A 13,773-nucleotide genomic window follows, 5' to 3' on the forward strand; every position below is an offset into this window, starting at 1 on the left:
AATACTATTTATATAGTAGTTACTACACCCATATATTACAAAATAGCAAGATATCTTTATACTGATATTTCATCAACATTTTAAAACCAAATTATTTTATTACATGGCTCTTAATTTAATTAAGAAAAGTATAGATGATAATAATAGGAGAAGTTTTAATAAAAATGCTATCCATGTTCATTTGTTCACTTATAATTATTAAGAAAAAAGATGGCCCTTAAGATTTCTTTCTCTTTGGTTAAAATGTGATCAAGTTCAGCAGTCCCTCATGCAATCTCCTGCAAAAGAAAAAGACCAAAATTTAGTTGGACTGGAAACCCAGGAAGTGACCTGTGGATCCTTTTTTTCTGAAGCAGAGAAAACCTGGAAGAAGGTCTTGACCTCAGTCTTCCCATACTTCCTAATCAAAGACACCTGTGTGTCAGTGTCAACACCCCCTCCCCCAATAGTGTATCCTACTTTATAAATGGTTGGAGATCTATTTGGCCCATCAGTTCCTAGTTTTCTATTGGGATCTTTATTTCTAATTCCATTTGGATGCCACCAGTTCCTTCTGAAAAAGCATTTCAGGAAAAACAGCAGAATTGGAAATTGCACATTGCATCCTACATGAGGCGGCCTTCACACACAACAACCCTACAGGTGGGTGTATAGATGGGAAGAGTTTCAGGAGCAATTGCTGATTGCTGACATCTTTTATACCTTCCATTTGATTAGATCTACAAAGAACTGAGTAGTATGTACAGGCAGAAGGCGATCTTGTTTCAGTTGAATGGACAATAGTAAGTGGATGCCTGCTGTGTTCATCAACTCACTTTTTCTTTTATTTATTCATTTATTTTTAATTTTTTTTATTTAATTAATTTGTTACAGATATTTCTCCTTTTCCCCCCACTAATTCCCCCCTCCCTCTCCCTCCCCACCCTGTCCCCAGCTTTGTTGTCTGTGTTCATTGTTCATGCATACATACATATAAGTCCTGTGGTTTATCTCTCCCCCACCACCCCCTCTTCTGGGGATTGTCAGTCTGTACCCCACTTCCACATCTCTGGGACTACCCCATTCCTCAGACTGTTATGTTCATTATATTCCACAAATAAATAAGATCATATGATACTTGTCTTTCTCTGTTTTGCTTGTTTTGCTTAGGATAATACTTTCCAGGTCCCTCCATGTCGTCTCAAAGGATAAGAGCTCTTTCTTTCTTACAGCTGCATAGTACTCCATTGTGTATATGTACCACTGTTTTTTTATACATTTGTCTACTGATGGACATTTGGGCTGTTTCCAGATCTTAGCTATTGTAAGTAGTGCTGCTACAAACATAGGGGTACATATATTCTTTCTGATTGATGTTTCAGGTTTCTTAGGGTATATTCCTAGAAGTGGGATCACTGGGTCAAATGGCAGTTCAATTTTTAATTTTTTGAGGTAACACCATATTGTTTTTCATAGTGGCTGCACCAGTCACTATGAAAAACCAGCAGTGTACTAGATAGAGTCCCCTTTTCTCCACACCCTCGCCAATACTTGTTGTTTGATGATTTGTTGATGGCGGCTATTCTGACAGGTGTGAGGTGTTACCTCATTGTTGTTTTAATTTGCATCTCTCTCCATCAACTTACTTTCATCTGTAATATGAGAAAGGGCTGTGCCAACACCTGGGAAAGCAGTTAAGAGTCTGGTGGGTGAGGAAATGTGAAGGATACAGGCAGAAGTAGAGGCCACATGCAATTGATCTACTTATCTATTGCAAACACAAGAGCTGGAGTATTCATTGAGAGAGATTTTCACTAACAAGAAAAATAAAATAAGGAGTGGAATTTGAGAAAGCATGCCTCTGGGGAGGAAAAAAAAAAAGGAAAATGAAAAAATTAGAACATATTGAACTGTGTAAAAGGAAGGGTAGGGGTTAAAAAGGAGTGACCTGGCTGAAACAAGAATATAGTCTAAGATGCATTTTGAGATGAAAAGATGGCCACCTGAGAAAAGACAAATGGCAAAGAAACTAAAAATTCAGTAATAAAAGTAATATCATAATCTAGGGCATTGAAACCAAAACTGATCCTTTGAAAATTAAATTATTAAGTAAAAGGCATATTTCAAAAGTTTCTTTGGAACTCAGAAGAATAATTAAAAATAAATGAGAATAGAGAATTAAGGTTCAATCTTTAATGAGTATTCTTGAGATAGATACAAAATTTTTAAAAGGTAATATATAAAAGCTTTTTAAATAGCAAAACATGTTAAGAAGTACAAATTGGTAGTTACAAAATAGTCACAGAGGTTTAAAATACAGCATAGGAAATATAGTCAATAATACTTTAATAAGTATATATGGTGCCAGGTGGGTACTTGAAATATCAGAGACATCACTTTATAAAGTATATGATTGTCTAACCACATTGCTGTACACCTGAAACTAAAACAAAATAATATTAAATGTAACTGTAATTGAAAAATAAAATGGAAAAATAAACAAAAGAGCAAAACATAATCTATACATTAAAAAACAGAAAACAAGCCCTGGCCGGTTTGCCTCAGCGGTTAGAGTGTTGGCCTGTGGTCCCAAGAGGCCCTGGTTCGGTTCCTGCTAAGGGCACGTACCTCGGTTGCTGTGTGTCCCTGGCCCTGGATGTGTCCCTTTCACGTTGATGTTTCTCTCTCTCTCTCTCTCTCTCTCCCACTCCATCTGAACAAAAATATCAAAAAATGTCCTCAGGTGAGGATAAAAAATAACAACAAAAAGAGAAAACAAATAAAAACAAAAAGGTAAAAAAAAGAAAAGTACAAACAGTAGAATGCATAGAAGCAAAAGAAGACCAAATATATCAGTTTTACAATAATGATAAACATAAATAAGTTGAAAATATTCCCTACTAAAAGACAGAGATTCTCAAACTGGTTTAACAAATAAAATCTAAATTACACATAGTCTATAAAAAACACACTTACAATAAAATGACAACAAAAAGAACAAAAAAATTGCAAAGATGTATTAGGCAAATGTAAATAAAATTAATATAGGTGTGGCAATTTTACATTGAGTCAAAATGCAATGATAGTAAAAGTTTTAAATAAGATTAACAGGATAATTTTATATTGATTAAAGTTACCACCCCAATGAAGATAATATATAGAATCTTGGACTCATATTCTTTCCCCCCTTGAAATTGTGTAGAGTGAAATGGTGTAATGATGTAGCGATATAAAAATGTGTTTGTGTGTGTATGTGTGTGTGTGTCATCAAGTATAAATCAGATTCGCCTTGGATTTCTCCTCTGCAACAGAATTACCAAATACATGTATAATATAAAAATATAAACAAAAATAATTTAAATATTTATTATATATATTTTTTTCTGTAATAGAAGAGAAATCTAAGGCTAGTCTGACATTTTATTTTGGTAATTTTAGTTATGAATTTTTATGTAACATATAACAGCATAAATACAAAATAAAGCAAAAATAATTTGAAATCCAAAAAGAACATATCTGTAATATTTTCAACAATAAAGAGAAAAGAATATAATTAAGATACAATTTTATGGCAGACTCAGCTTTTGACAAACAAAAAAGGGACATACAATTTTGAATAATATAATTAATGTAACTTAAGTTCCATGGTATATTTTATAATATTAACATGCTAAACAACACAATCACCATCTTTCCCACTACCCTTACCCCTAAGTAAGAAACTCAATTCCAAAAGACAGAAATTGTACAGCCCATAATTTTGTTCATGATGTCATTAAACTAAAAATAACAAAATGACAATTAGACATAAACTTCTTGGAAATTTGAATACATTCTTAATAACTAATTCTTGGATAAAGAGAAAATTATATAAGTATTATAAAACTATATATTTTTCCAAAATTTATGTATTTAACACAATATCAATATCTCAATAGAATATTTTCTGAAATGTGACAAAATTATTCTAAAGTTTATTCGAAAGAATAAACTGGCAAAAATATCTAACTTAAAAGAACACTACTGATAAGGAGAGTCTCATTCTATTAGATATTAAAACATTATAAAACAATAATAATAATAGATAATACTTGTTGAGTGCTTATTATGTGCCAGACACTGTTCTAAGCACATTACATTATTTAACTATGTGATCCTCACAACAACCCTAAGTATATACTTGGATTTTCCCCATTTTACAGATAAAATATTGTGCCACATTAGATAGAAGACAGATATGTGGATGGAAAGGAAAAGATAGCCCGAAAACAGACATATTTATACACACACACACATATATACTCACATATATGTGTGTGTCTGTATGTATATATGGGTGTATATGTACACCTTTACATATATATGTGTATATAAATCTATATTGTAATCCAGAAGGCCTAAAGAGTTAAAAGGATTATTCAGGTAATGGTCCAAGTTAATTGGTTAATGCAGTTGGTCTCAAACTAGTCTGTGCATCAAAAGCATCTATATTGTGTGTTTTTTTAAATTTATTTAATTTATTTTTTTTGATGGTACGTGCCCCTAGCAGGAACCAAACCTGGGACTCTCTGGTCCGCAGGCCAACGCTCGCCCCACTGAGCCAAACTGGCCAGGGCTATGTTGTGTGTTTTTTAAATACATGAGCTGGGGTTCTCCCTAAATAGACTCAATAGCTCTGGGGTTGGGCTCTGGATGTAGTGTTGTTAAGCTCCTCAAGTAATTCTGATGCCCAGGAATTTTTACTTTTAAATCATCTATATATTTAAATTTATCTTTTTGTTACTGATGCCTAATTTAATTGCATTGTAGTGAGATAATATAGTTTATTGATACCAATAATTTAAAAGTTGTGAGAACTTGCTTTAAAACTTCATACACAGTTCATCTTTAAAGGATTGATGTGTGATTGAGAAAATGTATATTCTTTGACTTTCAAGCTTGCTGTTTTAGGTGTATCTTTTATAGATGAATTTTAAAAATCTAATCTGAAATTCCGATACTAAACCTTCTCTGTCTTTTCACCCTGTTATACTCTTTCATATTTTTCTCTGCTGTCATGAAAGTGGTTATCTTCCAGCTCTGCATTTCTCTCCTCAGTGAGTTCTAATCTACTGATTAGCAATCCATTAAGTTTATTTATTTCAATAACTATATTATATTTTTATTTCTACAAGTTGTTTCTTTCAAATAAATTTAGTTATTTTTACATTTTGTGGCTTGCTCATATTTCTGATTCCATTATTTATGTCTTCAAACATATCATACATAGTTACTTACTATTCTACATCTGATAATTCTAATATATGAATTATTTGAAGATCAAATATATTTTGCTGTTTCTGGTGACTCCTCACAGTGACTCATATCTTTGTACATTTGATTATCTCTAATTGTGAATACTACATATTTGATCTTAATCTATGGGAATCCTTAAGGCCTAAATAGAAGATGATTTCCTACAAAGAAGCTTTGAGCTAACTTCTTCCAGAAGCCTGGTGCTACCTACCTGAGACTATTTTGTCCTGGTTGAATAGGTCTAGACTTGCAGAAGTCTCAGGTTCTGCTTCCCTATCTTGAGTCTCGCTCAAAATTGATTCTCCCAACAGCAATGTTGAAATGAAGATGTATGCTCAGAGTAGCTCTACCTTTTAAGTTTGCTTTCTATTCACTTTTTATCTCAGAGAGTCTTCATTGAGAGGGTGGAACAGAATCAGAATATTACACCTCAGATATTTTTCTTATTCTTTGTGGGCTTAATGTTTGAAATATGTTTCATATTTCTAAATTGCTACTGGCAGAGAGTCCTTTGAAGGTTTTTGTCAACTATACTGCCTGAAACAGAAAACCTCCATTTATTTTAAAATCGTTAACCTGCCGAAGCCTGAGTGAAATAGAAGAATGAAATTCAATTTATTTCACATATTAACACAAATAAGACAAGCTGTTATTTATACACATTCTTCTCACACCATGATGCCAGCTTGCTCATAGCTTGTAGGCAGAATGCCAACTGGGGCTATAGTCATGTGAAGACCTGACTGAGACTGGAGGGTCTGCTTCCCAGCTCAGTCCTATGGCTGTTTGAGGAGGCCCAGTTTCCTTGCTGCCCATTGACTGGGGGTCTCATTTCCTAATCTATGCTTTGCCCATTTCAAATTCTATGTTACCCTCCTCCCAAACACATGGTGCTTCCCATCTTAACAATAGACAATACGGCGTAAGATTTTGTGTAGCTTAGTTTATTACTCTGACTCATCTTATGTTTCAAGTATTAACCAACTTTATAGGATCAAATGCTATTTTGCTATTCTTTGGCCCTATACTATTGTAAGAAACTTACATAGGCAATAAGCTGAGATATTCATTGGTGAAGAGATTTCAGCAACAATTTGATCCTTGCCCAACTGAGAATACCAGGATAGAAGCCCAGTAATAACCCAGCTGAAGAAAGAGTTTGAGTAAACACTCACTATCTGCCCATCTGTCAGCAAATTCATGCAGAGGAGGAGAAATCTAACCAGTACCCAAGATTGGTTCCTCATAAATAAGTCTGAAAGTCCATTTGGGAAAAAACCTGTTAGCTGAATTCACTGTGAGAACACTCACTAGGAAAGATAGCCCATAAGGGTTTCTGTGAATTTATTTAATCTTAGAAGGGCCCCGATTCCACACTCTGAGCTTTCCCTGAGAATCTCCCTGCACCCCATATAACCAGTCTGGGTTGGGTGCCCCTCCTTCGTGTAACCAGAGCACCCTACACTTACCTCCACTTGGACTCCTGACTTTCATGTTTACTCTATTACCAAAGAGCTCCGTAAGGAAGTCTGGCACATTCCAGATTTTCAGTGTTTCTTGAATATATGACTAAATGACTCATTACCTTACACAATTTGCCAAATTCAACACACTAAGTTGCTTCAAAGGTGAGAGTGACTTGAGGCTACCATCTGTTATTCCCTTGCAGTTCACCATGTAAATGTGATTAATGTTTGGATAATGCTTGTCTATAAATCTGAAGCATGCATCAGTAATTCTTTTATTTCCTGTTAAAAAAAAACAAACAAAACAAAACAAAAGAAAAGACAAATGCTGTATTTAAATTTCCACAAGAGTAAAAGTTAATGCTGAACCACATTTTTAATATCACAGACCTTCGAATCGGATCTTTCTGAGGTTACAAGTAGAAAGAGCTTTGAAGGCACGATCGGAGATATGTGGAGCACCAAGGAAAACTACTGATGTAATATGAGGACATTTCTCAACCAAAACCTTCAGAAGAAGAAAGGTGATTAAATTAACCACAGTACAAGCTTAGCAAAGTAATGAGGTCATTTTTCTCTCTCAATATTTTCAGAAACAGATACATTAACTATTAAGTTTTCCTTTTTTCAAAGAAAACAGGATTTTTTTCAATATATTTTAGTACACTTACATTAGAGTAAAGCATAGGAATCAGAATTAAATCATGTTATGAAAGTATGGGAAAAATATGAGAAAATAGAATGCTAAAAAAATCTTTACATGTAGAGCTAAAGTTAAATTTATACTTAGACTATAATATCACTGAAACAAAAATATCCTAACTGTGAAACAAACTTTCTTAAGGTATTTAAGGATTCAAATGTTCAATGTGTGTGTATATGTATAAATTTTAAATAATTTTCTTATTATATAAAGAAACTAATATGAAAATCCCATTCATATTTTTCAGTAATTCAAGCCACTAGAAAATGTGCCCATCTAATGGGACTGAGAAGAAAGTGTACTTTCCAACTACTTACTTTTAAACAGTTGTCTGTCAGAGTTGGCATATCATTGATGGTCAGATGCATAATTCCAGTGCAGCTGTTCGCAATGTTCCTGAAGCCTTGGACTGAAATCTGAATTGTACAGAGTAGGTGAAAATAATGGGAGAACCAATTAGCATGAAATCTAATAAAACCTTCTGGTGGTAATAACCAAAGGTATGTCATGATTTTGTTCCTGTGTTTTTAAATGGAAACTAGCCCTGGCCAGCATGGTTCTGTTGTTTAGGCGTCATCCTATGCAAAGGGTTGCCAGCTCAGTTCCCAATAAGGGCACATGCCTGGGTTGTGGGCTCAATCCCCAGTAAGGCATGTGTGAGGCAGCCAATTGACATTTCACTCTCACATTGATGTTTCTCTCTCTCTCTCCTTCTCTCTTTCTCTTTTTCTAAAAGTCAATTAAAAATTCTTTAATTAAAAAAATGGAAACCATAAAATATGGCAGACATAAGAGGTAAAGAATCTAGTCTTTATTTCTTTGTTTATTATTTAATATTTTATGTGTATGTATTGTGAATGATCATCACAAGTCTAGCTAACATATTAATTATTTGAGGTAAAATTCACATAACAAAGTTAATCACCCTAACACAGTAATTTTCAGCCTTTTTAATCTCATGGCACACATAAAATAATTACTAAGACTCAGCAGCACAAAAAAAATAATATATTTTTTGCCAATCTAATGAAAAAAAATAGGTATAATTTTGATTCATTCACACTGGATGGCTATTGTTGTGTTGGCTGTTGTCATTTTTTAATTTGACAATCTAAGGAAGAGAGGTCAGTGCGCCAGACTAAACAGTCAAGTGCTGAGTGTTTTAAAAATCATTTGGCACACCACTTGAAAATCACTGCCCTAAAAGGAAATCTTGTACCTATTAAATAGGTGCTTCCTATTCTTGCCTTCTTCCATTCTCTGGTGATCACTAACCTATGATCTGTGTCTATGGATTTATCTATTCTAAATACTTTCTATAAGTGGAATTATATAATATGTGGCCTTCTGTGTCTAGTTTGTTTTTTTTTTTTTTTCCCACTTAGCATAATGTTTTTGAAGTTCATCCATCTGTTGATGAATATTTGGATTGTTTCCATCTTTTGGGTACTTTAAATGGTGCTGCTATGAATATGCATGCACATCTATTTGAGTATCAGTTTTGAATTCTTTTGCCTATATATCTAGGAGTGGAATTACTGAGTCATATGGTAATTCTATGTTTAGCCTTTTTTTTAAAATCCTCACCTGAGGACATTTTTACATTAATCTTCAGAGAGAGCTGGAGGTAGAGAGGGAGGAAGAAAAAGAGAGAGAGAGAGAGAGAGAGAGAGAGAGAAAGACATCGATGTGAGAGAGACACATCAATTGGTTGCCTCCCTCACAACCCCAGCAGGGGCTAGGGATGAACCGCAACCAAGGTATGTGCCTTGGCCAGAATTGAACCTGGGACTCTGGTCTGTGAGTGACGCTTCTACCACTGAGCCACACTGGCCAGGGCCTATGCTTAGCTTTTTAAAGACTCACCAACATATTTTCTACAGTACTCATACGATTTTACATTCCCACCAGCAATCTGTGGAGTTCCAATTTCTCTACAACTTTACTAACACTTATTTTCCATATTTTTCTTCTTCTTCTTTTAATTTCCTGGTGGTTTTGAAGTAGTAACTCATTGTGATTTTGATTTTCATCTCCCTATTTATTGATGATATTGAGCATCTTTTAATCATTTATATATCATCTTTGGGGGAATGTCTATTCAAGTAATTTGCCTATTTGAAATTGGATTATTTTTCTTTTTGCTGTTGAGTTGTAAGAGTTCCTTATTATTCTGGATATTATACCCTTAGATATATAACTTGCAAATATTTTTTCCATTGTTTAGGTTCACTTTTTAAATAATATTCTTTGCTATACAAGTTTTTAAGTTTGATGAAGTGCAATTTATCTATTTTTGTTGTTGTTGCTTGTGATTTTGGTGTTCTAGCTAAGAATCTATTGCCAAATCCAATGTCGTGAAGATTTGCCCCCAGTGTTTTGCTCTAAGTTTTATCATTTTAGCTCTTATATTTAGTTCATTGGTCCATTTTGAGTTAATTTTTGTATAAGGTGTGAGATAAAGGGTCCAACTCTTTCTTTCTTTCTCTCTCTCTCTCCTTCCTTCCTTCCTTCCTTCCTTCCTTCCTTCCTTCCTTCCTTCCTTCCTTCTTTCTTTCTTTCTTTCTTTCTTTCTTTCTTTCTTTCTTTCTTTCTTTCTTATTGTATGCAGATATGCAGTTGAAGAGAGTATTCTTTCCCCCATTGAATGGTCCTGGCACCCTTGTCGAAAATCAAAACCTATAAAAGTGTAGGCTTATTTCTGGACTCTCAATTCTATTTCATTGATGTATATGTCTATCCTTATCCAGTACCACATTCTTTTGATTGCTGTAGCTTTATAGTACTTACTTCTTTTTTTCAACTATCATTATCCATATTAATGGAAGAAGCAATGATAGAGAGTGTTCAAAATAATGACTGATCAAAAAATCAAATATATTTGCCTATGATGAATTACCTTAAAATAACTTGTTATTTAGGCTTCATTTACTATAATAAATGAGCATGGTTGGGAAATCAGATGATGTTCAGATTCAGTAGTGGAAAACTGAGCCTCCACCAAGGAACAGAGAGCAGAGGAACCAACCCTGCAGTGTCATCTTCACAATAGCATGACAGGGAGAACAAGGAACAGCAGCTACAATTAACCTCTTAGGAGATCTTTGGCGACTGCATGTGTACCATCTCTCACTAAAGGTGACTTCTGAGGTTCTGTCATTAGAGCCTCCACCTTTTTGAAAAGGATTAGCCAAGAATTAGGGAAATGAATGACACACCCTCAGAACAACCTCAAATGTCACTTCCTCAGAAAGTGTCTTTGACCCTTAGATTAGGCCAGGTTATTGTCATATACTTACAGCACCAATTATTATATCTATAATTAAATTAATTTTATGATTAGTGGTTGAACTAAATTCTCTATATCTCAGCTCCCAGAAGAGTGCCTATTAGTACCAACTGAATAGATAATCAAATAATATTATTATACAATAAATGAAAGAATATATGAATGAATAATGAGATTCATGTGTTTTGGGTAGGTTCTGCTGTCCAGCAGACACTGACAATGTGAATGCCAAGTCTAAGGTGAGGGGAAGCCCTTGAAAGCAGGGGGATGAGCATATAAGCTTGAGTTGCTATAGAAACCAAGCCTTCAGGTGGGAATATATTTTGGGCTATGAGGTGAATGTTTATGTTCCCAACCCCCCAAAAATTCATATGTTGAAATCCTAATCCACAAGACAATGTTATTAAAAGATGGGTCCTTTGGGAGATAAATTGGGGCTCTGCCTTCATGAATGGGAATAGTGTCCTTATAAAAGGGCCCCAATGAGATCCCTCATTGTAACCCACTATGGAAAGGTACAGAGATAAGGTGCTGTCTAGAAACCAAGAAGTGAACCCGAACCAGACACTGAATCTGCCAGCACCATGATCTTGCACTTTTTAGCCTCTGGAACTGTGAAAAATAAATGTCGGTTGTTTATAAGTTACTCAGCCTATGGTATTTCGAACAGTCTGAATGGGCCAAGAAACTTGGACAATTTTTTTCTAAACAGCTTTTGGGAAATATGTTTCTGAAGCCTGAACAATATATCTATTTGGCCCTGGAATTTCTTTGACAAATTATCCTTAGGATATAATGCTACACACGGAGATTTATATACAAGGATGTTCAGTGCAAAATTCTACAATATTTAAAAATGATAGCAAACCGAAATTTCAATAATTAGAAATGGGTTAAGTAAACTGTGACAACCCCTATGACGGAATGTAATACAGTTACTACAAATTATGTTTTAGGAGAAAAACTAAGATTATGATATAGTTTCAAAGAAAGTGTTGGTTACGTAAATCCATGCTACTCAAAGTATGGGCTATAGACTAGCAGCATGGCATTTTCTAGGAGGTCGTTAGAAATGCAAATTTTCAATCCACTACCTACTGACCCAGAGGCTGCACTTGAACAAGATTCCCGGGTCATTTACATGCACATTATAGTTTGAAGAATGCTAATCCAGAGGAAATGAGTGAACAAAGTAATTGTGGCAAGTGTATTAGTTAGGGTTCTCCAGAAAAACAAAAACAATCGGATTGATAGATAGACAAAGAAATAGATATATAGATTCATTTTTAAGAAATCAACTCATGTGATTGTGGGGGCTGGCAAGTCCAAAATCTGTAGAGCAGATGACAGGCTGGAAATTCAGGGAAGAGTTGATGTTGCAGTCTTGAGTTTGAAATCTGCAGCCTGGCACTAAAGCAGGATTTGTTTCAGTCTTTAAGCAGAATTGCTGCTTCTTCGGGAAACCTCAGTCTTGTTCTTAAGGCCTTCAACTTATTGGATGAGGCCACTCACATTATGGAGGGTAGTCTGCTTTACTCAAAGTCTACTGACTTAAATGCTTATTCATCTGAAAAAAATACTTTAGTGACATCTACACAGGTGTTTGACCAAACAACTGGGCACCATAGCCTAGCCAAGTTGACACATAAAATTAACCATCATAGTAGGAAATGCACCAAAAGGTTCATAGTGATCACCTCTAAAATGTGGATTTTTTCTGTATTTTTCAAACTTTCTACAATAACCACGTAATATCAGGAAGATGAAGAAGAAAGAGAGAGAGAGAGAGAAGGAAGGAAGGAAGGAAGGAAGGAAGGAAGGAAGGAAGGAAGGAAGGAAGGAAGGAAGGAAGGAAGGAAGGGAGGGAGGGAGGGAGGAAAGAAACAGAGAAGGGCATCTTTTGGGAAGAGACAGCATAAAGGAGCCCTTAGGCAATTTTTGAATCATCTCTTGCTGTGAACTTCTCCTTGCAGGGAAATATTAAGTACAGGTTTAGGGGAGCTCTGCATTTAGCCCTTCTGCTACAGTCCCTGACTCTTCACTGTGGACATGTTGGACCCTCCTACTTAAAACAGCAATTTTTCACTACTGTTTTAAGACTCGACAAGGCAGCCTGGCTCACCAAATACTTGCCTGGCCCTTAGTATTGAGTCCTGTGTTTGCACACCGGCAACCTAGAGCTTTTTAACCTGAGCCAAATCCCCTAAAACAAAAGATCTAGATGTTTCTTTCACTTTGATAATGCAGGAAGGAGCCCCTAGTGGTAGCATCTTGGCACTGGTCTAACTGTGGGTATAGTAAAGAATACAAGCATATCTCTGAGATATTGCAATAAAACAAGTCACACAATTTTTTGTTTTCCCAGTGCATATAAAAATTATGTTTACACTATACTGTAATCTATTAAATATGTAATAGCATTATCACAAAATGTATGTACCTTAATTTTAAAATGCTTTATTGCTAAAAAATGTTAACCAGCATCTGAATATTCAGCAAGGTATAATCTTTTTTGCTGGTGGATGGTCTTGCCTCAATGTTGACAGCTGCGGTGGTAGTTATCAAAGTTTGGGTGGCTGTAGCAATTTCTTAAAATAGAACAACAATAAAGTTTGCTTCATTGATTGACTCCCTTTCATTAATGATTTCTGTAGCATGCAGTGCTGTTTGATAGCATTTTACCCACAGTTAAACTTCTTTCAAAACCGGAGTCAGTCCTCTCAAGCCCTGCTACTGCTTTATCAAACAGGTTTATGTAATATTATAAAGCCTTGGTTGTCATGTCAACAATCTTCAAAGCATCTTCACCAGGAGTAGATTCTGTCTCAAGAAACCATTTTTTTGTTTTTGCTTATCTATAAGAAGAAACTCCTCATCTGTTAAAGTTTTATCATGAGATTTTAGCACATCATGAGATTCAGTCACATCTTCAGGCTCCATTTCAAATTCTACAGGATGTCCCCCCCAAAATGTATACAGAAGCCCGTAGAGTCTGTTATATTTTAAAAATGAAATGTATTTTAATAAACACTGTCTTTATA

The 13,773-nt window shown here is 34.9% G+C and overlaps 1 protein-coding gene across 1 annotated transcript in view; it reads right to left on the bottom strand.

The window, feature by feature from the left end:
* The window catches only part of FBXL13 (F-box and leucine rich repeat protein 13), a 308,215-nt gene that overhangs the window by 93,384 nt on the left and 201,058 nt on the right, over window positions 1-13,773 (bottom strand). Inside the window, exons 12-14 of the mRNA XM_036246460.1 lie at window positions 7,761-7,859; window positions 7,131-7,248; window positions 6,860-7,022 (exon numbers count right to left, since the gene is read on the bottom strand). Of these exons, the coding sequence (XP_036102353.1) occupies window positions 6,860-7,022; window positions 7,131-7,248; window positions 7,761-7,859 (380 nt within the window). The remainder of the gene's footprint in view (window positions 1-6,859; window positions 7,023-7,130; window positions 7,249-7,760; window positions 7,860-13,773) is intronic.

This window comes from Molossus molossus, unplaced genomic scaffold, assembly GCF_014108415.1.
Source record: "Molossus molossus isolate mMolMol1 unplaced genomic scaffold, mMolMol1.p scaffold_m16_p_7, whole genome shotgun sequence".
NCBI lineage: Eukaryota > Metazoa > Chordata > Mammalia > Chiroptera > Molossidae > Molossus > Molossus molossus.